We start from the raw sequence: 26,331 nt of genomic DNA, 5'->3' as shown, positions 1-26,331 counted from the left end.
TGGTGCTGGGGTGTGTAGGTTGGGATATGCTTTGCAATTTTATTTTTATTTCTTTTTGGCTGTGTTGGGTCTTCGTTGCTGACCGCGGGCTTTCTGTAGTTGCAGTGAGCAGGGGCTACTCTTTATTGTGGTGCGTGCGCTTCTCATTGTGGTGGCTTCTCTTGTTGCAGAACACGGGCTCTAGGCACGCGAGCTTCAGTAGTTGTGGCACGCAGGCTCAGTAGTTGTGGCTCGCTGGCTCTAGAGCGCGGGCTCAGCAGTTGTGGCGCATGGGCTAGTTGCTCCACAGCATGTGGGATCTTCCTGGACCAGGGCTCGAACCCGTGTTCCTTGCATTGGCAGGTGTATTCTTAACCATTGCGCCACGAGGGAAGTCGTTGCCTTGCAGTTTTAAACAGGGAATATTGAAACAAAGACTGAGGAGATGAGGGAATCAGTCCTGTGACACTCAGCAGTCAGAACTGTTTCTTAAACATACACAGACATAACTGTTTATACAAACAGATACACTTTTTAAACAAAAATGGGGTCATGCTGTGTATATACAGGCCTGCAGTTTGCTTTTTAAATTTTGATAGTACTGTGTATCACTGATTTACATAGAAACCTTGCTCACCGAGACCCTTTTAGTTGCTAATGCCTTTAAGGGAGTGGCACCAAAATTCTCCCCAGTGGCTTTTCCATTCACCCTTCACTGAGTAACACAGGGCCACTAGGTCTTTCCAGAATACTTTCCCTGCAGATTTATCCTGGGGGTGAAAGAGCTGTTACCTAGACCTCTCCTCTGTATCTTTCCCCTTCTTGGTGTATTAGTTTCCAACTGCTACTGTAATAAATTACCACAAACTTAGTGACATACAACAAACACAAATTTATTCCCTTACAGTTCTGGAGATCAGAAGTCTGAAATCAGTTTCATTGGGCTAAAGTCAAGATGTGGGCACCGCTGGTTTCTTTTTGAGGCTCTAGAGGAGGATCTGTTTCCTTGCCTTTTCCAAGGTACGTTCACAACCTGTATTCCTTGGCTTGTGGCCTCTTCCTCCATCTTCACAGCCCATGACTCCAATCTCTGCTTCCCTCATCACATTACCTTTTCTGGCACTGACTTTTCCTGTGTCCCTCTATTAAGGACTAATGCAATTACATCAGGCCCACCTGGTTAATCCAAGATAATCTCTCAACATCATGACCTTTATTTTAATCACATTTGCAAAGTTCCTTTTGCCCTATAAGGTAATATTCACAGTTTCTGGGGATTGGGACATGGACATTTTTGGGGGGCCTAAGACATATCTCTGAGGCTCCTCTGCCTTTTGTCTGGGGAACACAAACTGTCTCGCCAGGACCTACTGCTTCTCTATCCATTGATTCTATCACTCTTGCTCTGACTCTCACCCCTTCATGTTCTCGCTTCCCACCTCACCCAGTTTAGAGGTAGTGGCCTATCGTTATGATCAGTCTCTTGACCCTAACTTACTTGGTTTTATTCTCCTGATCACACACCAAATCTAGTTGAATCCAACTCCCTGCCTGTTCCACACCTGTACCTGTGTAGCAGATGTGGCCTGAGAAAAACACATGGCTCTGATGATTGGTCTCACTTTCAATTTATGACTGCTAAGGTCAAGTGGGCCCTTAATGCTGCCCAACTATCCTATTACATTTTCTTAGTCCATCCATTTTCCTAAATGACTATCTCACAGTTTCTCCTGTTTCTTCAAGCCTCCAGCAACTCCTTCCATCTTGCTCACAGCTGATGACTTTTGCTTTCTATGAGAAAAGAGAGCTTTCATACCTTTACATAAGCGCATCTGCCCACCTCTCTGCATTGGAGTCTGTATGCTCTACTTTCTATTCTGAATGAACAGCCCCAGTTTCTATTTAAGAAAACTCTCCATTTGTGCCCTGAATCTTATCCCCTTTCTCACACATCAGGGCATTCCTATCTCTCTTCTCTATTATCAATTTTCATTCTATAAAAACCTGGGAGGTCTTCGTTTGGGGCCTACATCTTCTGCATGTTAAGGTCTTGGGATCTGGTGGCACACTAGTCAGGGAGCACCTGAGTCTTTAGGTCTTATCTGGGGAGCCCTTGGGAGACACACAGAAAGAAAGGTGGAGGCACTTCCATTTCCTCCTGGATGACCTGCTCTGGACTCATGGCCCAAAGTTCATCCTTGCCTATAAACAGTACTGTGGAGTACGGTTCTTCCTCACTATTCTTAAAATGAAGTCACAGAGGATGAGAGAGGGAGGCAGTGACTCGCCTGAGATCCTGCTTCTGGTAAATGGCAGAGCCAGGATCCAAACTCAGCACCTTGGGTAGTGAACTGGGGTCACTTTCACTATAGCACATCTGTCTCTTCATCTTTTCAAGGTAATCACAATTGGAACAGGTCAGTTTAGAGATGAGGAAAGGAGTTTCTGTTGGCCCCCTTGGGCCCTGCCTCCCAGTCCAGCCTACTAGGGATCACTCTGACACAGAAATGCACCTGACCAAGCTGGTTGGTGGCAGATTCAATTCTGGCCATGGTGGACTTCTAGGAAAGCTGGAGAAACCATAGTTGGAACTGGAAAAAGGAGTCCAGGGCTCCTATGTAGATTTGAGCCCTTTCCGCAACCAGGCTGGCTTCTGACTGGAGCAGGGGCACACAGCTCCCTCCTTCCAGATCTCTGTGAGTTCTAAGAATGTCTCCAGCTCTATTACACATACTGTTGCCAAAATGTCCTCAAAAGCCACGGAAATGGAGAGGGTGATAAGCAGGGTCTCATCCAGCTGTCTTCACTTTTCAGACTGAGGATTGAGGCCCAGAGAAAGGAAGAGAATTGTTCAGGTGCACCCAGGCAAGCAGGAGGGGAGGGAGGAGGGAAGTTAATCTTGCCCAGTAATGAAGGGCTCTTGGTGCTGCCCTGCTAGGGGTTCAGGAAAGATGGCCTCAGGGCTGTAGAAACTCATCATTATAGTTCACATGCTGCTAGGAGCAACTCAGCATCATTCCTGCACTTACTCATTCAAAACCACTCAGTGAGTATATTCTTTCTACCTTGTCACATGAAATGATGTTTCTCTGCAGGGCTCCACTAGCACTGGGGATGAGGAGGGTTTCAGTGGTTTTCAGTGTTATGAATCCTCTCTTCTCCCCCATCCTCTTTCTCCCTTATTGTGTGCTGTTGCTGTGCTTCTCACCTTTATTCACACTCCACATGTTGACTTTCTGAAAGATGTTGGGTATAGCCAACTAAGGACTCTAATGAGTAGATAACAACTTAAAGGTTGTCCCCTCAATCCAAGGTTAAATGTATCGTAGGATATCCTAAAGATCTAGAAATCTTTAAACCAAAATCTGTGGCTTTTTAGATGTTGTATTAGGATAATAGAGATGTTTTAAAACAAAGATCTGTATGGAGTGAAGAGGGTTGGGTTGCCAGATTGAGCAAATGAAAATACAGTATGCCCAGCTAAATTTGAATTTCAGATAAACAATGAATAGTTTTTAAGAAAATATGTGTCCCCTGCAATGTTTTTCTGAAATTCAGATGTTACTGGGCATGCTACATTTTATCTGGCAACCCTAGAGGAGGGGTATGCTTCCAAGAACTCCTTGAAAGACTCTAAGTGGGTAATTGATCTCTTGTAGGCTAACCCAAAAGATGTGCTAAGCCCTGCCTTCAACTCAGTCACCTGCCTCAGAGAAAAAGGCTCTGTAGCTAGCTGCCCAAAACCTTTCAACAGGGAGAGTCCTAACCAGCCCCTTCTGGCTCATCCTGTCCTCTGTCCTCTGTCCTTCCATCATCTTCAGTGAAAACTCCCACCTTCTCCATTTCAGAAGCCAAAGCAGAGCAGCTAAAGGCGGGGGCTGTGGGTGAGACGGTCTGGGTTTAAATACAGGTTCTGCCAACAGAAAACTGCACCTTTGTGAACAAATGTATCAGTCACTAATCCCTGAATTCCTCCTCCATAAAATGAGGCTTACGATACTTTCCCCTTTCAGGCTTACGATACTCTCCCCTTTCAGGCTGTGGTGAGGACTGCATAAAATAATGTGTGAATGGTGCTTATCACCGTGCTGGGCAGTATAAGTTAGCCGTACCATTCTCATTATTGACGTTCGGGTGGCAGCAGTCATTAGGGGCATGCCCTTGGAGACCGAGGCACCACGGAGGATGTTTTGCACCTGCTCCAGGTGTGTCTGCCCTTGCGCTTGCTGTCTGCGGCGTCCCTCTCCTTGAATCTCTGACTTTTCATTTCCGTTATCCTGGTTAATTCTCACAACAGCCCTGGGAAGTAAGCAAGCAGAGATTATTAACTGTTTTGCATGTGAGCAAACTGAGACTACATTTTTTAGCCTCTCTAAACCTTCCTCATCTGCTAAAACAAACAAACAAAAACAACAACAACAAAAAATGGGGAGTAGGGAAAGATCCTTACGGCAGCAGAGTTTTTTAAAATCTTATTTTATTGAAATATAGTTAATTTACAAAGTTTTGTTAATTTCTGCTGTACAGCAAAGTGATTCAGTTATACATATGTAAACATATATATATACATTCTTTTTCATATTCTTTTCTATTATGGTTTATCACAGGATACTGAATATAGTTCCCTGTGCTATACAGTAGGACCTTGTTGTTTTTCCATTCTATATATAATAGTTTGCATCTGCTAATCCCAAACTCCCAATCCATCCCTCCCCCACCCTGCATCCCCCTTGGCAAACACGAATCTGTTCTCTATGTCTGTGAGTCTGTTTTTGCTTTGTAGATATGTTCATGTGTGTGATATTTTAGATTCCACATGTAAGTGATACCATATGGTATTTGTCTTTCTGACTTACTTCACCTAGTATGATAATCTCTGGGTTCATCCATGTTGCTGGCAGCAGAGTTTTTGAATCTCGTCAAGTCACTCATAAAAATGGGCTGAGTCACCAGTATAGCAGAGGAACATCCCACTGGACAATATCTTTAACAAAACCAGAGTCAGTGTCTCCCCTCAAATTCCAGAATGGGTCAGGTCAAACCACCGCTAGGTTTCAGCAGCTGTCCTGAGATAGTGAGGGTCGTGGAACCCAGAACCTCAAAACTGCCAACAAATAGCCTAGCTTCCCATTCTGAGTGGAATCATCAGCAAGAAGCTGAGAACACCGTTGAAACATGGCTAAGGTTCCACAAGCTCCTCCACAAGCTCCGGTTTGTGGACGAATCCACAAAACTGCAGGAAACTGAAGAAACCAGGACTCTCTGGAGAAATGGCTGTTTCATGGCAAAGCATAGCTTTATCCTGAGACAACTTGTCTTCCAGAGAGTGGGGAAGTGTGAAAGATGACTACTATCATGTCATAAGGACCCAGGGCCAACCTGAAGTGCTCCCCTATCTGATTCAAACAGACCAGGTAGAAAAATGTGTCAGGCACTTAGGGAGATTTGAATATGGGCTGGATATTAGATATTAAAGAATTTGTGGGGAAAATGACCAACCAAATGAGAATAAACAAAGGCTGTTTATTCAGAGCTTGCTAATGGCAAGGGAGCTAATGGCAAGGGAGTCAGCCACCATGATTTGCATTTTGGCAGAGACTCAAAGGCAGGCAGCTGAGTCGGAAGGCTTTAGAGTGGAAAAGAGGGAAATGGCTTCAGGTACACCCTGTTCGCAGGTTGTTGGCAAAAGGAAACTAGAGGGGGCTGACTTCAAGAGGGCATCTTATATGATTGGTTGGGGAGTATATTTGGTTTTCTCTGGTTGGTCCTAAGTTGGAAGTGGGCACAAAAATTAGGGATACTCACAGTTATTAATCAAGACCAGACATTTTGGGGGGTGATTGATAGTTTGGCTTCCTGGACTGATTGTGCTAGAGATGGTGACCTGACTTCTTACAAGTCTGACTTACAGCAGGCTGATTTCGTGGGCTAGTTACTGTAGGTAATGGGTTGGTTTTCTGGGCTGGTTGCTGCAGATTGTTTTTTGTTTTTTTTTTTTCTTCTGGTACGTGGGCCTCTCACTGTTGTGGCCTCTCCCGTTGCGGAGCACAGGCTCCGGATGCACAGGCTCAGCGGCCATGGCTCACAGGCCCAGCCGCTCCGCGGCATGTGGGATCCTCCCGGACCGGGGCACGAACCCGTGTCCCCTGCATCGGCAGGCGGACTCTCAACCACTGCGCCACCAGGGAAGCCCTGCAGATTGTTTTTTATGTGGTCTTGCTGTTGTCCATTTGCATATTCAGTCTCTCAAAGTATTTATTGTTTTACAGTGTGACAATGGTACAATGTAAAAAATAAAAGAAGATGCCCTGAGTCAGGTATATACCTCATTATTAAATAAGCCAGAAAACCAGGACTTCACCAGTGGTCCAGTGGTTAAGACTCTGCACTTCCACTGCAGGGGGTGCGGCTTCGATCCCTAGTTGGGGAACTAAGATCCCATGTGCTGCGTGGCATGTCCAAAAAAAAAAAAAAATCCAGAATACCAAAAGGGAGGGGAGATTGATAGATAAAAGAAAATGGGCATGGGACTTCCCTGGTGGCTCAGTGGTTAAGAATCCGCCTGCCAATGCAGGGGAACGGGTTCGATCCCTGGTCTGGGAAGATCCCATATGCTGCGGAGCAGCTAAGCCCGTGTGCCACAACTACTGAGCCTGCACTCTAGAGCCTGTGAGCCACAACTACTGAGCCCACATGCCACAACTACTGAAGCCCATGCGCCTAGAGCCGTGTTCTGCAACAAGAGAAGCCGCCACAGTGAGAAGCCCGCACACCACAACAAAGAGTAGCCCCCACTAGCTGCAACTAGAGAAAGCCCGTGTGCAGCAACAAAGACCCAAAGCAGCCAAAAATAAAATAAATAAAATTTTAAAAAAAGAAAAAAAAAAGAAAATGGGCATAATCTTGATATTTGTTGAATCTGGGTTATGGATACCTAGAAGCTTGTTGTATTATTCTATGTTGTGTATATTTTGAAATTTATTTAATTTTATTTAATTTTTAAATTAAAAAAAGATTTTAAACTTTTTAAAATTAATTTCTATTGGAGTATGGTTGCTTTACAATGTTGTGTTAGCCTCCACTGCACAACGAAATGAATCAGCCATACACATACAGAAATCTCCTCCCTTTTGGACTTGCCTCCCATTTAGGTCACCACAGTGCATTAGGTAGAGTTCCCTGTGCTATATAGTATGTTCCCATCAGTTGTCTATTTTATACATAGTATCAATAATGTATATGTGTCAATCCCAGTCTCCCAATTCCTCCTGCCCCACCCCTTTCCCCTTGGTATCCATACATTTGTTCTCTATGTCTGTGTCTCTATTTCTGCTTTGCAGATAAGATCATCTATACCATTTTTCTAGAGTCCAGTATATGCGTTATTATACGATATTTGCTTTTCTCTTTCTGACTTCACTCTGTATGATACTCTCTACGTCCATCCATGTCTTTACAAATGACCCAATTTCATTCCTTTTTATGGCTGAGTAATATTCCATTGTATATATGTACCACATCTTTATCCATTCCTCTGTTGACGGACATTTAGGTTGCTTACATGTCCTGGCTATTATAAATAGTATTGCTATGCATATTGGGGTGCATGTGGTTTTTTGAATTATGGTTTTCTCTGGGTATATGCCCAGTAGTGGGATTGTTGGGTTATATGGTAGTTGTATTTTTAGTTTTTTAAGGAACATCCATACTGTTTCCCATAGTGGCTGTATCAATTTACATTCTCACCAACAGTGCAGGAGGGTTCCCTTTTCTCTGCACCCTCTCCAGCATTTATTGTTTGTAGATTTTTTTTTAAAATATAAATTTATTTATTTATTTTTGGCTGCATTGGGTCTTTGTTGCTGTGCGCAGGCTTTCTCTAGTTGTGGCGAGCAGGGGCTACGCTTCATTGCGGTGTGTGGGCTTCTCATTGCGGCGGCTTCTGTTGTTGCAGAGCACAGGCTCTAGCCGCACGGGCTTCAGTAGCTGTGGCTCAAAGGCTCTAGAGCACAGGCTCAGTAGTTGTGGCGCATGGGCTTAGTTGCTCCGTGGCATGTGGGATCTTACCGGACCAGGGCTCGAACCCGGGTCTCCTGCATTGGCAGGCGGATTCTTAACCACTGCGCCATCAGGGAAGCCCCTGTTTGTAGATTTTTTGATGATGGCCAGCCATTCTGACCGGTGTGAGGTGATACCTCATTATAGTTTTGATTTGCATTTCTCTAAGTATTAGTGATGTTGAACATCTTTTCATGTGTTTGTTGGCCATCTGTATGTCTTCTTTGGAGAAATGTCTGTTTAGGTCTTCTGCCCAGTTTTTGATTGGGTTGTTTGTTTTTTTGATATTGAGCTGCATGAGCTGCTTGTATATTTTGGAGATTGATCCTTTGTCAGTTGTTTCGCTTGCAAATATTCTCTCCCATTCTGAGGGGTGTCTTTTTGTCTTGTTTATGGTTTCCTTTGCTGTGCAAAAGCTTTTAAGTTTCATTAGGTCCCATTTGTTTATTTCTGTTTTTATTTTCATTACTCTAAGAGGTGGGTCAAAAAGATGTTGCTGTGATTTATGTCAAAGAGTGTTCTGCCTATGGTTTCCTCTAAGAGTTTTATAGTGTCTGGCCTTACATTTAGGTCTTTAATCCATTTTGAGTTTATTTTTGTGTAAGGTGTTAGGGAGTGCTCTAATTTTGTCCTTCTACATGTAGCTGTCCAGTTTTCCCAGAATACCAAAAGGGAGGGGAGATTGATAGATAAAAGAAAATGGGCAGGATCTTGATATTTATTGAATCTAGGTTACGGATACATAGTGGCTCGTATTATTCTATGTTGTGTATAATTTGAAATTTCTCTAACAAAAAGTTTTTGCTATTGAGGATAGTAATAGTACCTACCTCATAGGGTTGCTTTGAGGATTAAAAGAGATAATTCAAATAGAAGGTTTATCACAGGACTTTGCATAGGTTGAGTCATATCTTGCAGGAGATCTTTGCTGAGTACTTTTCTGGCATTTCTCATTACTATGTGAGGTAGTATGTGGGATTAGAGTATACAGGCTGTCTTGGAAACTGATTTTTTCACTCAACAATATTTTGTCAGCACATTTATGTAACATATGTCTATATGTATGTTGATATTTTTTTTAGAGTTTTTTTTTTTTTGCGGTACGCAGGCCTCTCACTGTTGTGGCCTCTCCCACTGCGGAGCACAGGCTACAGACGCGCAGGCCCAGCGGCCATGGCTCACGGGCCCAGCCGCTCCGTGGCACGTGGGATCCTCCCGGACCGGGGCACGAACCCGCGTCCCCTGCATCGGCAGGCGGACTCTCAACCACTGCGCCACCAGGGAAGCCCTATGTTGATATTTTTAATGGTTGCCTAGTATTTTGTCATATGGATTTACTATAATATATTTAACCACTCCTTATTAATAGTAAGAGTGTTGAACTTTATCTGAGCCCTTTGCTTCTAGAAAACAGCACAGGTTAAGAAATCCCCACAACTTTTGTTTAGGAGACTGTATAGTGTGACATAAGATAATGATGGCATTTCAATTTAGTGGAGGAACAAAAAGACTTTTCAATGAATGGTGCTGAAAAGTTATCTATCCATTTGAGACAAACTTAGATACTATCTCATAAGATGTGAACTGTAAAGAATACATTACACAGTATTAAAGGCAAAACATTAAGGAACAAAACACAAAACTAAATTTTATGAGTTGAATTGTGTTCCCACCCGCCTTCATACGTTGACGTTCTAACCCCCAGTACTCCAAAATGTGACCTTATTTGAAATCGGATTGTTGCAGATGTAATCAAGTTAAGATGAGGTTGTTAGGTTGGGCTCTAATCCAATATAACTAGCTGTCCTTATAAGAGGAAGTACCACATAAAGACAGAGACACACAGGGAGAATGTAAGCCAAGGATTGATGGCAACCACCAGAACCTAGGAAGAGTCAAGGAAGGATTCTACCCAAAGTCTGAGGAGGAACCAACCCTGCTGACACGTTGGTTTTGTACTTCTGGCCTCCAAAAGTGTGACAAAATTAATTTCTATTGTTTAAGTTTGTGGCACTTTGTTACAGCAGCCCTAGGAAACTAATATAATTACTATCTAATTTTACAACATTTCATTACTCCCAAAAGAAGCTCCATACCCAGCAATAGTATCTCTCCATTCCTCCTTTCCTCCATCTGCTAGCAACCATTTATCTATTTTTGTCTCTATGGAATTTGACATTTTGGACATTTCAGATAAGTCGAATCATACAGTATGTTATATTTTGTGACTGTCTTCTTTCACTTAGGATTATATTTTCAAAGTTCATTGATTATGTAGCATGTATCGGTACTTCATTAACTTTATTGCCAAATATTATTCCGTTGTTTGGATATACCATATTTTGTTTATCCATTCACCGGTTGTTGTACATTTGTGTTATTTCCAGTTTTAGCTCTAATGAATAACACTGCTATGTATATACAAATTTTTGTGTGGATGTATATTTTCATTGTTCTTTGTTAGGTATCTAGGAATGGAATCACGGAGTGATATGGTAACTCCATATTTATCATTTTGAGGAACTGCCAGGCATTTTCCAAAGTGACTGCACTATTTTATGATCCTACTAACAACCAATGAGGATTCTGAATTCTCCACATTCTGATGGCTTCTTATTTCAGTTGAAATAAGAGCCAGTGTCTTTATAGTGGACTGAAAGGACCAACCTTGTATTAAGCAGAGTTCTCTAGAGAAACAGAACCAGTAGTGTGTGTATTTAATTAATTAATTGGCTCCTGTGGTTATGGAGACTTAGAAGTCCAATGATCTGATGTCTGCAAGCTGGAGAACTAGGAAAGCCAGTGGTGTAGTTCAGTCTGTATCTGATGGCCTGAGAATTAGGGGAGCCAATGGCATAACTCCCAGTTGGAGGTCGAAGGCCTGAGAAGGGAGGAATGATATGCTGATGTAAGTCCCAGCATCTGAAGGTCTGAGGGCAGGAGAAGATGGATGTCTTAGCTCAGGTGGAGAGACCAAATTTGAAGGTCTGAGGGCAGGAGAAGATAGATGTCTTAGCTCAAGTGGGGAGACCAATCTCCCTTCCTCTGCTTTTTAAATTCTATTCAGACTCTCAGTAGATTGGATGTTGCCCACCCACATTGAGGAGAGCAGTCTGCTTTACTCAGTTCACCATTCATATATTAATCTCTTTTGGAAACACCCTCACAGGTGGGCCCAGAAATAATATTTTATAAGCTATCTGGGCATCCCTTAGCTCAGTCAAGGTGACACATGAAATCAGTCATCACAAACATGATCTGGTTTTTTCTTATGTCTTTAGTATTCCAACCTCATTGACCTGTTTCTGTTCCTCAAATAAACCAAGCATGCTCTCTGTAGTGGCTTTGCATCTACTGTTTCCTCTGCCTGGACCAGACTTCCCACAGATACACTCCTTCTTGTTACCTTACTTCCTTCGGACTCTGCTTGTATGATCTCTTATCGAAGAGGGCAGTTCATACAGCTCTGTATTGAATAAGAATCCTCCTCCCATCTCCTTACCTTACTTTTGTTTAATCTCTCTCTTCCTGCCCCCTATTTGAATGTAAGGTCTTTGAGGGGAGGAACATTATTTTTTCACTGTGTTAAAGAGAAATTATTCTGACACTTGTTGAAACCTGCAAAGAGGGCTTTATTCAAGCCTACTGCAGTAGGGAGAGAGCTTGAACTTACCCCCAGTACAACAGGGACAAGTGGGGATTTATAGCCAACTGGCAGGGTGAGGGAGTAAATGGAAAATTACTAAGAAATTGGTTAGGTATCAAGGGGAGGTAGAAAGGAACTTGATTAGATACCAAGGGTGGGAGAATTCTTGATGAACTGGCTTCGCAGGATTCTTTACTAAAATTGGATTCAGCAGGCCAAAGACAAGGTCTAGAGGAGAAGAGGATTCACAGGATCCTGACTAAAGTTTGGTGAAGGAGGGAGTCCTTGACAACTGCTTTATCCTTAGCATCTAGAAAAGTGAGTGGCACATACTGGGGCATTGGTTAATCATTGTTAGGTTGGTGAATAAATGCTCCATTCAGAGGAATTTTCTTTTAAATGAAAAGTTCTAATTGAATGAAAGATATATTTTTCCTTCCTAAGCTGTCAAACTGCTGGATTTTATAAGTAGAATTTTTTTTTTTTTTTTTTTTTTTTTTTTTTTTTGTGGTACTTGGGCCTCTCACTGTTGTGGCCTTTCCCGATGCGGAGCACAGGCTCCGGATGCACAGGCTCAGCGGCCATGGCTCACGGGCCCAGCCGCTCTGTGGCATATGGGATATTCCCGGACCGGGGCACGAACCCGTGTTCGCTGCATCGGCAGGTGGACGCTCAACCACTGCGCCACCAGGGAAGCCCATAAGTAGAATTTTTTAATAATACATTTGTTAAAACTGATTCAATCTTGTTCCATCTTCTGTGTCAGTTAATGGTGAGAAACTAATTTTTAATGTTCTGGGTGCTATACTTTTCTAACATGCTTTTTCTTTGTTTGAAATTAAAACTGGATTACTTGGAAACAAACAAATGAACAAACCATAAATAGCTCCTCCAAAGTAACCTAAAACATGTTTTTCAGATCCAAACCAGTTTCTAGCAGTGGGTGCCAATCTTGGCTGAATATTAAAATCGTTTGGGAGCTCTGGGTGTGGTCCGATGCCAGGACCACACCCAGAGCATTAACGCAAAATCTGTGGAGTTGGGACCAAGGCGCAATTAATTTTTCAGTCTCTCCAGGTGATGCCAACGTGCGCAAATAGGATGAAGAACCTAAGACGCCGGACTGTAACCAAGACTACATTTCCCAGAGGCCTCCGCGGCCACTTCCGTTTCCGGCCCTGCCCGCCTCCGTTTGAGTAGAGCGCGGCACCGGCTTGCTCGGTTTGCACCTGTGTCTCTTCTGTGAGGAGAACAGTGAGGGTGGTCACGGCTCCTAAGCGTGCGCAGCCTTCTGGCCCAATCCTCCCAGCTAGGTCGTGAACGGCTGCCGCCGGACTGGGGCACAAAGACCCGGTGAGTTCCTCCTTTCCCCGAGGGGCAAGTTGAGGAAAGAGCGGGCTAGGAGGGGCGGGCAGATGTGAGCGGGGCCCCAACCCCAGGAACCGTGCTGTCCCAGGAGGTTTAAAGGCTTGCGCTGAGACCCAGGGATTGAGTCTCCGACGAGACTTTCCACATGTGTTGGCGAAGGTGCCTGACTGACTCACAGTCAGAGCTTGGCCTGGAGCTTGCTGCAAGGCCGGACTCCAGGCAGGCGTTCCGTGCCCTTTCTTCCTGCGCTTAGCCACCTTCACCTCTCGACCTTTGTGGGGAGTAGGGAGGGTGGCAGACTGTTCTTGTTCAGTGTGCAGAGAGCGAGTTCTAGCTAGTACCGAACATGGAGGGACTTCCTCATATTTCCTTTCTTCTTCCCAGGTTGGCGTAGTCAAGATTCTTTGTCCTTGCCTGGGAGAACAGTTCAGGGGACAGACGGCCCCAAGACTACCAAGAACCCAGATCCAGGTAAGTTTGATTTTTCCTTTTCCTGAGAAATCTCTGTTGTTTCAAAATGAAGTTGGGTTTATGCCTCTTGCTTGGAAAATGCTCTGACCAGTGTATGGACCAAGCTGCCTGAGCCAATCCTGGAGTGGTGTAGCTCTACAGAGACGGGACCCCTCTCCCCACTGTCATCCCTTCATGTCCTTCTCTGTACCCATTACAGAGTCATTCACCAAATAGATTGTTGGTACCCATGCTTTCTAGAGTGCTAGAAAGTGAAACGTACTTTGTAATAAGGTACAGCTGTTACCTCAAAGACATTGCTAACTCAGAGATAATGGAAAAACAGACACGTAGCATAAAAAGACGTAACAGGCTTTACGTTAATCATGAATGATACACATGACACAGCCATGGTAGTGCTCTCTTGACCTTCAGGGGTCAGAGGAGTCTTTAGGGTGGGGTGGTGGTAGTGATGGTGATCTTTACGGTTCTTACTGAAGAATAAATGAAATTTGCATATTTGGAGAGTTTGGGGTGACTAGGGGAAGGCGCCGCAACATGAGTGAAGCCGTTACATCTGAACCATGAATGAGCTAGCCCCAGAGAAAGTTGGAAACGTTCAGTGTCTAGAATGCCAGGTTGGAATTTGCCTTAATCCTGGAGAAAACTGGGTTTTGAAGGACTTTGAGAAGTTGACAGGAGGTAATGAACATTTTGAAGGAAGTAGTAAATAGTTGAGTATTTATTATGCAAACTAAGAGTAACAAAAATTTTTAAAAATTAAGGATTACGCATCTTCCTATCACCCTAGCGAATCAAATTATTTCATTTGAAACACCTTTGCATGTGTATTTTTTAGACTTACCCATTTTTTCCTTTTAATATGCCATAGCTATTTCTTCTAGTTTGCTCCATAGTTTCATTACCACTTTTTATAGCTCCTTTTTAATATTGTGTACTCAACCAGCCTGTGACCTTGAGCAAGTTTTTTCAACTCTCTGAGCCTTAGTATTCTTAGCTGTAAAATAGATATACTTTATTTAAGGCCAACTGGCCCGAGGCAGGGGAACGAAATCAGACTCACAGGTTGCATCAGACTGAAACTTTCCGGACCACCCAGTTCCAGGAACTGACCTGGGAACTTTCCACCCGGCCCAGCCTTCCCCCCTTTCGAGGGGCGGGACTAACGGTGCACGATGCCGGAAGAGACCACCAAATAAGGAATAACCTGCGCCCTCCCAGATTCACAACACCCCTTTCCCTTCTTCCCCTATAAATTCTGCCCAAACCCTCGCCCAGGCGCGACTTCTCTGGCCCCTTTCTCTCGGACCAGTGAACCTCACCCGGGAGCGTTCCCAAATAAAGCTTGCTTAAGCTCTCCTCCGTTTCTTGGTGCCGTTCCTTACACTTTGTACATTTCTGGTGGAAATACAGAGAGATGTTGTATGTCTTAGGGCTCAGCACTGTGCCTGGTACATATTAGGTTGTTATTGCTATGAATGGCAATTAACAAATACATATTTATCGCTGTAAATTCTAGGATAAAGCCGGTATCATTTTGCATGTCTTTCAGTGTTTCTATTCATTTGTTGAATGACACATCCTTGAACATGCCCATGTGTCAGGCAGTGTTTTAGGCTGGGGAGACAGCAGTGACCCAAGTGGTCCCTGCCCTCCTGGAGCTCTCATTATAGAGTGTACTGACCATAAATCTAAACCTCTCCTGCCTGGCAGTGAGAAACCCTGTGAAAAAAAAAGATAAAGTGGGTCATGGGATAGCAAGTAGTAGAAGATGGGAGAAGATTAAAGAAGAACTTTCTGACGAAGTGACATTTAAGCAATTTCACTTCATCCCTACTAAGTGAGGGATGAGCAAATACCAGGCCTGGTGGAACGAGCATGATAGGCGTATTGGAAGAACATGAGGAGGGCAGTGTGATTGAAGTATGAGGGGTCACGAAGCACTTCACTTTGCAGCTCTTATCTTTTAATATTTCGTTCCTCTGAAGCAAGTCTGCTTTCCGAGGATGTCACATACGTTCCTCGCTGGTCCTTTCGTTAACTGTGTCCCACTTTTCTCCTCATAAACAATCTGAACTATCAGAAGCTGACTTTGAATGTCTTGCCTTCCTTCTCCAGTGAGGCCTTCCTGGCTCCCTACCTCAGGGGCAGGGGAGTCAACGGTTCCTGGGTGAACGGAATTGGGTTTGATTTTGCAGGGATCACTGACATTTGGGGATGTGGCTGTGGCCTTTACCCAGATTGAAGGGAGACACCCGGATGCTGCTCAGCGGGCCCTGTACAGGGATGTGATACTGGAGAACTATGGAAATCTGGTGTTTGTGGGTAAGGATTTTTTTCTCTTTAACTCAAAATTGGTCTGCTGGGCAACTGTGCATTTTCACAGGGTTAATGATTTGGGGGTATTTAAACTCTTAAAACAGGAGGTTTTTGTTTGTTTGTTTGTTTTTACCGTGGGCTTAGAGGCTGGAGTTCATGCTCCTTTCACTCAGAAAGGTCAGAGCCGTACAGAGTTTAAGATGGGCAGCTTTGTGTGCAGTCTAGCCCAGTTCTCTAAATTTTGCATGTCACCATTCATCTGCCACCAACAATAGGAGTTTCCTGTCCTCAAAGAGGCCTGGTTTTCTAACTGACTTCCACTCCTTCATTTCTATGACTGATTTGGATGTCCTTGATACCACCCTCTAGGCCTTCCTGACATATCCATGCTCTGTGTAGACCCCCAAGTTGAGACTGAGATTTGGGATAACTCCTTGTGCTCATAACCACAGTCATGTTCCTTTTCTTTCTCTGTGAACAGGGCTTCTCTCTTCCAAACCCAAGCTAATAACCCAGTTGGATGGAAGAACCATGGATGGAAGTATAAGGGGTTCCATCAGGTACTTATACAGGTGAGTGAGTCCGGACCTCAGCACGCAGAACAGTGAGGAGGGAGTTCTTGGTCAGAAGGCTCATCTTAGAGAGTCCACATCCATGCAGAAGGGCTGTGGCAGTTGACACTAGTTGCCTCTTTTTAACGTCATCCTCTTGTCAAATGACTTGCCATTTTTCTCATTCTTTCTACTCCTGCTCCTTTCACAAGGGCCTCCGGCCTCTGACTTCACACCCTGAAATCAGTCTCTTTATGTGTTGTTTCCCTCCCCATTTTCAGGCACTTGTCAGGCTACACTTTGTTTCTACCTTCTGTCCATTCTCAGTGTTTTCCAAATTCTCCTATGGTTAGCTAGACGAATGGCTATTTAACCCTTTCTAGTTTTAATATCCATATCCCTGATCATACAGTGGGGCAGTGGCAGATTCCAGTTATAAGCATATTTTCCTATCAGGTGATTACTATTTTTGGCAAAGAAACTGATAGGGAAGCACTTTCTTCCCTTTCCCTCTGGTCTTCTTTTATTTCTTTTCTCTGTTATCATTTGCTCTTGGTTCTCATTTTTTTCTGTGTATACTTTGCATAAATTTATGTATGTCACTTTCTCCATGTCATTGTTCAGTTCTGAATCTTTAAACATTGATATTTCTGTCACCTAAAATGTGTATCCTTCTTTTAAAACGTGAATTGTCATTTTTCCTGTATCATCTTCAGGGAAACTTTTATAATTGTGTTTCATGGAAAATAACAGTGATGCATAATCTTGCTTAAACTGTTTTTTTTTCCTTTAGACCTCTAAACTATTCTTTTTTAAAATTGAAATATAATAGACATATTATATTAGTTTCAGTTGTACAATGTAATGATTTAATATTTGTATATATTGGGAAATGATCACTATAATATGTCTAGTTAACATCTGTCACCATACATAGTTACAAAAATTATTTTTCTTGTGATGAGAAGTTGTAAGGTTTACTGTCTTAGCAACTTACAGATATGCACTACAGTGTTATTAACTAGAGTTGCCATGCTGTACATTACATTTCCATGACTTGTGTGTGTGTATGTGTGTGTGTGTGTGTGTTTTAATGCTTTTCAGTAATTCCATTTGTTTTTACTATGTTGAACATTTCCCCCCTAAATGCTTGTGTAGATTCTTTATAGAGTAACTCAGTCTTCCTTATTCTTTAATCTTTCTGTTTAAATTTTGGTATTGGGTTGGGATAGATATATGTTATTATACAAGGAAGTATTTAATCCACGTCTTTTATTAAGAAATATTCTTTTAAATTCAGCATAGATGTTGAATTTTATCAAATGCCTTTTCAACATATATGGAGATGACATCTGTCTTTTCCCTTTTGGTTGTTAATATGGTACATTTTATTCTTAATTATCTTAATGACTTGGCATTCTTAGTAGAACCCCACTTGGTCATGGCATATTACATTATTCTTTTAACATGTCAGTAGATGATACTCTTTGCTAATGTTTTATTTAAGTTTTTGCATTGATACTTACAAGAAATTTGTTTATATTTTTCTTTTTCATTGGGCCATTTTCATTGAGTTTTGATTTAAATTTTGTAATAATTTTTGTGAAAATTTTTGATCCTTCCTATTTTCATTCTTTGTTATAATTTAATTCACATGATAACTGGTTCCCTGAAGGTTTGGGTGTTTTTTTTTGTTTTGTTTTGTTTTTCTTGTTTTTTTTTAAACTTGTTTTTTGTGGTAGGGAGCAGGGGAGAGGAGTTGGGGGGTAATTCTTTAGCAGTATTCTCTCTTATATAGTAACTTGGCCAACTAGATTTTTGCTGTCTCTTGAAACAGTTTTGGTAATTTACATTTTCCTAAAAAATATCCAGTAATTAAAGTTCTCAAATTTATCTGTATAGTACTGAACAAAGTAGACTTTTATGATTCTACATATATCCTTTACATTTATGGTTACTTTTATCCTATATATTCATGGTTACTTTCTTATGATTTACATTATTTATTTGTTTTTTTTTTCCATTTCCCCCCCTTCATTAGCTTGTTTTACTTTTTATAGACTCTTAGATGTATTTACTAGTGTTACTGTTTTCTGTTTTTTAATCTTTAACTCCTTTTTCTTTTTTTTCCCTTAGGTTTATTTACTTTTTCTAACCTTTTATAGTTGATTAATTAATTAATTCATTGAATTTTCTTCTTATTTATGTAATATAAATATTTAAAGCTGTAAACTTCTGTTTGTTCAGTGTTTTGGTTGTATTGTAGTTTTTATTGTCATAATTTTTTAGATATTTTGCAATTTGCATTTTGATTTCTCTGATCAAAATATTAAGAGTCATAAGCTAACCTTCCTTTTTCTTTCTTGAAACCTTTTTAAAATTTAACACATATATAGAAGAGTAGATTTTATATATATATATGGTCTAAATTGGTATTTTTGAAATGAATATTCATGTAACCTGCACTCAGCTCAAGAAAGAGAACACTGGCAGTACTCTACTAAATCATACCTGATCCCTTCCAATCATTAGCCACACTCTCCTCCTCCCCCTGAACTAACACTATTTATTTTGGCCTGTTTTTTTAACTTTATATGAATGGAACTGTATATTTCTTTGATGTGGCTTTTTATGCATAACTTTTTGTGAGATTCATTCATTTTCATGCATTGTCCTTCCTGTGGATCATTAGAGTGCATGTTTAAACATAATTGCTAGGCCCCACCCTCAGCACTTTTTATTCATTAGGTCTGAAATGTGGACTGAAAATCTCTACAAGTTCTTAGGTGATGCTGATGCTGTTGTTACTGATCTGGAGACCAGGCTTTTAAAACTACTGCAATAGAGTATTTCATTATCTCATATTTTGGATGGATATTTGGGATGTTTCTAGCTTTTGAGAATTACAAATGGTATGAACGTTTCATATATGTTATTGCTTGGTTCATATGTGGATACATTTCTTTTGGGGTGGGATTTCTAGTTTATAGCATATGCATATATTCAACTTTAGTACATAATGCCAAATAGTTTTTCAAAGTTTTGTACCTATTTATATTTCCATCATCAGTGTGTGAGAGTACTCACTGTTCCATATCCTTGTCAACACTTAATATTGTCAGTCCTTTGAAGTTAATTGTTCTTTGGGTGTATCGTGTATCTCATAGTGTCTTTCTTTTTTTTTAGAATTTTATTTTACTTTTATTTATTTATTTATTTATTTATTTATTTATGGCTGTGTTGGGTCTTTGTTGCTGCACACGGGCTTTCTCTAGTTGTGGAGAGTGGGGGCTACTCTTTGTTGCGGTGCGTGGGCTTCTCATTGTGGTGGCTTCTCTTGTTGCAGAGCATGGGCTCTAGGCGCGCAGGCTTTAGTAGTTGTGGCTCGCAGGCTCTAGAGCGCAGGCTTAGTAGTTGTGGTGCACGGGCTTAGTTGCTTCACAGCATGTGGGATCTTCCCAGACCCGGGCTTGAACTTGTGTCCCCTGCATTGACAGGCAGATTCTTAACCAATGTGCTACCAGGGAAGTCCCTCATTTTGTCTTAATATCCATATCCCTGATATCTAATGAGGTGGAGGACATTTCAAATGTTTATTGGCCATTATATGTCATCTTTTATGGAGTGTCTATTAAAAAAAACCTCTTTGTTGATTATATATGTTGTATATGTTGTATATATGTTGTATATGTTGTATATATGTATATGTTGTATATGTTATATATATGCTTTTCACTAACAGTGGCCTTTTGATGAATAGGGGTTTTAATTTTAATGAGCTCTATTTTATTAATCTTTTCCTTTCTTGTCATTGTGTTTTGTGTGCTGTTTAATAAATCTTTCCTTTCCTCAAGTTTATAAAGATACTCTTCTGTGTTAACTTTTAGAAGCTTTATTGATTGTCTTTTACATTTAGATTTGCCATCCTGTTAGAATTGATTTTTGTGCATGGTATGAGATAGGGTTCATGTTTACTCCTCCCTCCCCCCAATATGCCAGTGTAGTCTCCTTTTCACTGCTGCTCTGCAAAGTTACCTTTGTCACAGAACATGAGTCCATAAGAGTGCCTTTCTCTTCATATGACTGATTTGCTTCCACTTACCTTTACAATCAGAATCTTGAAATTTTCTCTAGCTTAATCATTACACATTAAATACATATCCCATCAAAGGCCATTTGAAGGATCTGGGCTGTTTATTACCAGACTTCACCTCCAATTTTGCATTTAAAAAATAAGTCTTAGCTCTAGTATCTGATGAATGGAATTTCTCTTCAGGCTAATAAATATAAATGTATATAAAAATAAAAATATATGTGTATGTGTGTGTGTGTATATCTTTATCTCTGAGCCATTAAATGTTGGTTCTCTGCTAAATTCTCACAGAGGAATGTTATTCTCAAATTCTTGGAGATGTACAGTGTTATATTACAATGTTCTCAAATGTACCTCCCTATAGGAGTCTGTCCTAGTAATCCTGGCTTGCTTTGTGATACTTGGTTTTCTCCCCAAAGTTGTGTTTATCCTCAAATTTTTATCTTTTTTTCTTTTTTGGTGTTGCCTGTGTTACCTTCCTAACTTACCAACTTATTAGATGCTCCTTGCATTCTTTAAACACAATATTTATAACTTCTGTTTCCTTAGATCCTATTTACTTCTCCCATCTTTAGTCTTGCCATCTTTTCTTAGCAAGAATCACAAGTGGGATGAATTAATTTTACATAACCTTTAGTTGTATAGAATAGAATGTTATTCTTATCCATGTGCAGCTCTCATTTTCAGTATTTCAACATAGAGAACATTTGAATTAAAAAAATTTTTTTCAGTTCAGGAGTACATATTTGAAACAAAGATGTCAGCCCTGCAGCAAAATACTTCTGAGAGATCTGATTTGGGAGAACAAACAAAAAGTGTCATGATGGAAAGAGGCCTGGATTGGGAAGGCAGAAGTTGCATAGAGAAGACACTATAAATGCAAGGAATGTGGGAAAGTCTTCAAATATAATTCCTCCTTTATTAGCCACCAGAGAAATCGTACTGCTGAGAAACCCCATAAATGTAAAGAATGTGGGATAGCCTTTATGAGCAGCTCATCCCTTTTAAATCATCATAAAATTTACATAGGCAAGAAATGTTTCAGATGTGTTAAATGTGGAAAATTTTCTCAAGAAGCAGTCAACATTTGTTAATCGTCAGAAAATTCATTCTAGAGAGAAACTCCATAAATGCAATGAATGTGGAAAATTTTCAGAAATAATTCTGTTCTTTTAAGTCACCAGAGACTTCATACTGGTTAGAAACCCTACAAATATAATGACTGTGGGAAAGCCTTTGCTCAGAATTCAGGCCTTGCTCATTATGTGAAAATACATAGTGGAGAGAAGCCATTTAAATGTAATGAACGTGGGAAAACTTTCAGGGATAACTCAGCTGTCTTGTAACATCAGAGAATACATACTGGTGAGAAACAGTATCAGTGTAATGAATGTGGAAAATGCTTTATTTAGGAAAAGCTCAAGTCATGTTAGTCGTCAAAGAATGCATACAGGAGAGAAACCTTATCTCTGTAGTAAATGTGGAAAATCAGGTATAGCTCATCCTTTGCTGGACATCAGAAAACTCATAGTGGAAATAAACCCCATCAATAAACCCCATTACATCAGTGTAATGACCGTGGGAAAGCCTTTAGCAAGAGCTCAGCCCTTACTGAACATCAGAGAATTCTTACTGGAGAAAAGCCCTATTGCTGTAAGAAATGTGGGAAATCCTTCAGGCATAGCTCTGGCCTTGCTGAACATCAGAAAATCCATACAGGAGAAAAACCTTATGAATGTAATGAATGTGGGAAGGCTTTTCCTTAGAATTCAAGCCTCAAACAACATAAGAAAATTCATAACAAAGAAAGAGCCATCAAATGTAGTTAGTTTGGTAAATCATGCAGAGATAGTTTATTCCTTTTTGACCATCAAGGAGGAGACATTCAATAAATTATACACTTAATGAATATATTCTGTGACCCTCTATCCTGGAAAACTTCTCACTTGTGAGGATGTTCATTGTAGTATGGTTTGTACTAGCGAAATATTTGAAGAACTTAAATGCAGCAAGAACCTAAATGCTACTATGTAGCAAGTGAAAAGAATGAGGTAGAGCTCTATATACAACCATAGATATAGCTCCATGATACCTTGATAAGGTAAAAAAGCAAATTGCAAAGAATTAATATTGTAAAAATGGCCATACTACCCAAAGCAATCTACAGATTTAATGTGATCTCTATCAGATTACCCATGACATTTTTCACAGAGCTAGAACAGATAATCCTAAAATTTACAGGGAACCACAAAAGACCCAGAATTGTGAAAGCAATCCTGAGAAAAAAGAACAAAGCTAGAGGCCTAACTCTCCCAGACTTCAGACAATACTACAAAGCTACAGTAATCAAAACAGCATTGTATTGGCACAAAAACAGACACGTAGCTCAATGGAACAGAATAGAGAGCCCAGAAATAAACCCAAACACCTATGGGCAATTAATCTTCGACAAAGGAGGTGAGAATATACAATGGAGAAAAGATAGTCTCTTCAGCAAGTGGTGTTGGGAAAGCTGGACAGCTGCATGTAATAAATCAATGAAGTTAGAACATGCCCTCACACCGTACACAAAAATAAATTCAAAATGGCTTAAAGACTTAAATGTAAGACACCATATAACTCCTAGAAGAGAGCATAGGCAAAACATTCTCTGACATAAAGTCATAGCAGTGTTTTCTTAGGTCAGTCTCCCGAGGAAAAAGAAATAAAAGCAAAAACAAACAAATGGGACCTAATCAAACTTTGCATAGCAAAGGAAACCATAAACGAAACAAAAAGACAACCTGTGGACCAGGAGAAAATATTTGCAAACAATGTGACTGAGAAGGGCTTAATTTCCATAATATACAAACGGCTCATACAGCTCAATTAAAAAGAATAAAAATGAAATCCCAATCAAAAAATGGGCAGAAAACCTAAATAGACATTTCTCCAGAGAAGATGTTCAGATGGCCAATAGGCACATGAAAAGATGCTCAGGATTGCTAATTATTAGAGAAATGCAAATCAAAACTGCAATGAGGTATCTCCTCACACCGGTCAGAGTGGCCATGATCAAGAAGTCTACAATAAATGCTGGAGAGGGTGTGGAGAAAAGGGAACCCTCCTACACTGTTGGTGGGAAGGTAAATTGATACAGTCACTATGGAGAGCAGTATGGAGGCTCCTTAAAAACTAAAAACAGATACCATATGATCCAGCAGTCCCTAATTTAAAAAGATACATGCACCCTAATGTTCATTGCAGCATTATTTACAATAGCCAAGACATGGAAGCCACTTGTGTCCACTGACAGATGAATGGATAAAGAAGAGGTGGTATATAGATACACATATATATGATGGAATATTACCCAGCCATAAAAAAGAATGAAATAATGCCATTTACAGCAACATGGATGGACCTAGAGATTATCATATTTAGTGAAGTAAGAGAAAGACAAATATATGATATCACTTATTTGTGGAATCTAAAAGAATGATACAAATGAACTTATTTACAAAACAGAAACAGACTCACAGGCATAGGAAACAAACCTATGGTTACCAAAGGGGATAGCTGAGGTGGGGATGGGGGGGAAATAAATTGGGAATTTGGGATTAGCAGGTACACACTACTATATATAAAATAGATAAAACAACAAGGATCTACTGTACAGCACAGTGAACTGTATTCAATATCTTTTAATAACTTATAATGGAAAAGAATCTGAAGAAGAACATGTATTTATATGATGACTGAATCACATTGTTGTACACCTGAAACTAACACAACGTTGTAAATAAACTTTAAAAAAAGCAAGTTGCTTTTATATATTATGGTCTTATTTATATTTTAAAAAATGAAGCTATTTTTTGTTAATATATACATGTGTGCACATGCGTGTGCTCACGCGCTCACACACACACACACACACACACATATATATATAGAAAGAGATCGGGAAAAATAAAGGCCAAAACAGTTGTTATCTTTGAGAAGACTGTGATATTGATTTGATGAAGTGAAATTTTGACTTTGGCTGTGTTTTTTGAAATATTTAATCAAGCATACATTCATGTATCTTCTATCATTTAACATAGTTGTCTTTCTAAATCAGAAACTTCAGAATCCATAAAAAACACATAAATATTAAAAAAATTTGTATGACCAGTGGCTTCACAGTGTTAAAATACAAAGAACCAGACTTGGAGACAATATTACCACCATTGTGTGTAACAAATAATACTTAGAATATCTAAAGAGTTCTTAAAAATCCATAAGAAAAATATAAAAACCTCAGGGGAGAAGTTGTGTGGAGTATGATTGTACAGTTGTCAAAAACAACCCCCAAATGGTCAAATTTAAAAAGAGATGACTGGCTTTAGAGAGATGTGAATTAAAATGATCACATTTTTTTTTTGCCTATTGGGCAAAAATTAATAAGATATTTGGTGCTTCTTTAAAAAAATTTTTTTTTGGCTGTGTTGGGTCTTTGTTGTAGCATGTGGGATCTTTCATTGTGGCGTGTGGGCGTCTCTCTAGTTGTGGAGTGCAGGTTTTCTCTCTCTAGTTGTGGTCCATGGGCTCCAGAGTGCATGGGCTCTATAATTTGCATCACATGGGCTCTCTAGAGGCATGGCCTCAGTAACCCCATGGCATGTGGACTTAGTTTCCCAGCCAGGCATTGAACCCTCATTGGAAGGCAGATTCTCCACCAGGGAAGTCCCTTTGGTGCTTTTGAAGGTGCAAGAAAATAGGCACACTTAACATGTTGAAAGAATTCTGAATTAACAGTGTGATGGTGAGAAGCATAAATTTTACTATATCCACCAAGTTTTAAAAAGCTTTTACTCTTTGACCTAACGTTTCTATTTCTAAAATTGTATAAATAGTAAAATGGTCTTTAGATAATTATAGTAATGAAAAGTTGAAGTCACTGAAGTGTCTTATCACCAGGGCAATGTTTGAAATACAGCCCATACATTCTTTGGGCTGTCATGCAGTCATTTAATTAATCAATTAACATTTAATGAGTTAAACTTTATGAACCAACAGGGAAAGACGTTTAAGACATTAAGTGGGGGAAAGAAAGCCAAATCGTTCAATAATGGTACCCCTTTTATATTGTTTACACATTACTTGGATCTTTTACAATAAAAATATATCACTGGTAGTTTAAAATATAAAATAAAGCAATATTATAGAGGAATAGAAAAGAACGGAACTAAACATTCAACTCAAGAACCTAGAAAAGGGCCAAAATAAATCAGAAGAAGCACAGTTGGGCATATGTGCATTATTGTTAGTGTGAAAACTGGTTAATCTTTGGATACCAGTTTCACAATATGAATGAAAGTCTACTAAATATATATTCTCATTGACCCAGAAAAACCACTCTCAAACTATTTAAGGAAATAATTAGATTAACTTAAAGAGATTGTATTGCTCATCATAGCATTGTTTGTAATAAAATCCTGGAAAGAGATGGAAAAAACAGCCAAGTAGGGAAATGTTTATAGGATTTTCATAGCCTGGTATCCTAGTTACTATTGATGCATAATAACCCCAAACTTAGTTATCATTTTGTTAGGCCCATAGATTTTGTGGATCAAGAACTCAGAAAGGTTGTTTCCCAGCGGTCCAGTGATTAAGACTCTGCCTTCCAATGTACGATTTTATCCCTGGTTGGGGAATTAAGATCCCACATTCTGCATGGTGTGTGTGTGTATGTGTGCAGGGGAAAGAATTCAGAAAGAGTATAGCAGGAACAACTTTATAACTCTATGATTGTGTCTCTGTTGGGAATTGACAGTTGGTGGAATAATCTGAAGCAGCCACAGCACAGTAGCCTGAAGTGGCTATTG

The 26,331-nt window shown here is 40.3% G+C and overlaps 1 protein-coding gene across 1 annotated transcript; it reads left to right on the top strand.

The window, feature by feature from the left end:
• Positions 1 to 13,003: 13,003 nt before the first annotated feature.
• On the top strand, positions 13,004 to 22,394 carry ZNF485 (zinc finger protein 485; the record flags this gene model as incomplete). Its single annotated transcript, XM_027113067.1, is given in 11 exon segments — positions 13,004 to 13,036; positions 13,436 to 13,522; positions 15,721 to 15,847; positions 16,323 to 16,362; positions 16,364 to 16,413; positions 21,217 to 21,353; positions 21,355 to 21,549; positions 21,551 to 21,632; positions 21,635 to 21,891; positions 21,893 to 21,971; positions 21,974 to 22,394. Coding segments are annotated over 11 exon segments (1,428 nt in total), but the record flags the coding sequence as incomplete, so codon positions are not given.
• Between the last annotated feature and the right edge of the window lie 3,937 nt (positions 22,395 to 26,331).

The sequence above is a fragment of the Aethalodelphis obliquidens genome, unplaced genomic scaffold, assembly GCF_003676395.1.
Source record: "Aethalodelphis obliquidens isolate GAN/ISIS:26980383/991018 unplaced genomic scaffold, ASM367639v1 scaffold11, whole genome shotgun sequence".
Classification (NCBI taxonomy): domain Eukaryota; kingdom Metazoa; phylum Chordata; class Mammalia; order Artiodactyla; family Delphinidae; genus Aethalodelphis; species Aethalodelphis obliquidens.
The sequence above is the reverse complement of the archived record's forward strand: the minus strand, read 5'-3'. Positions and strand labels throughout refer to the sequence as shown.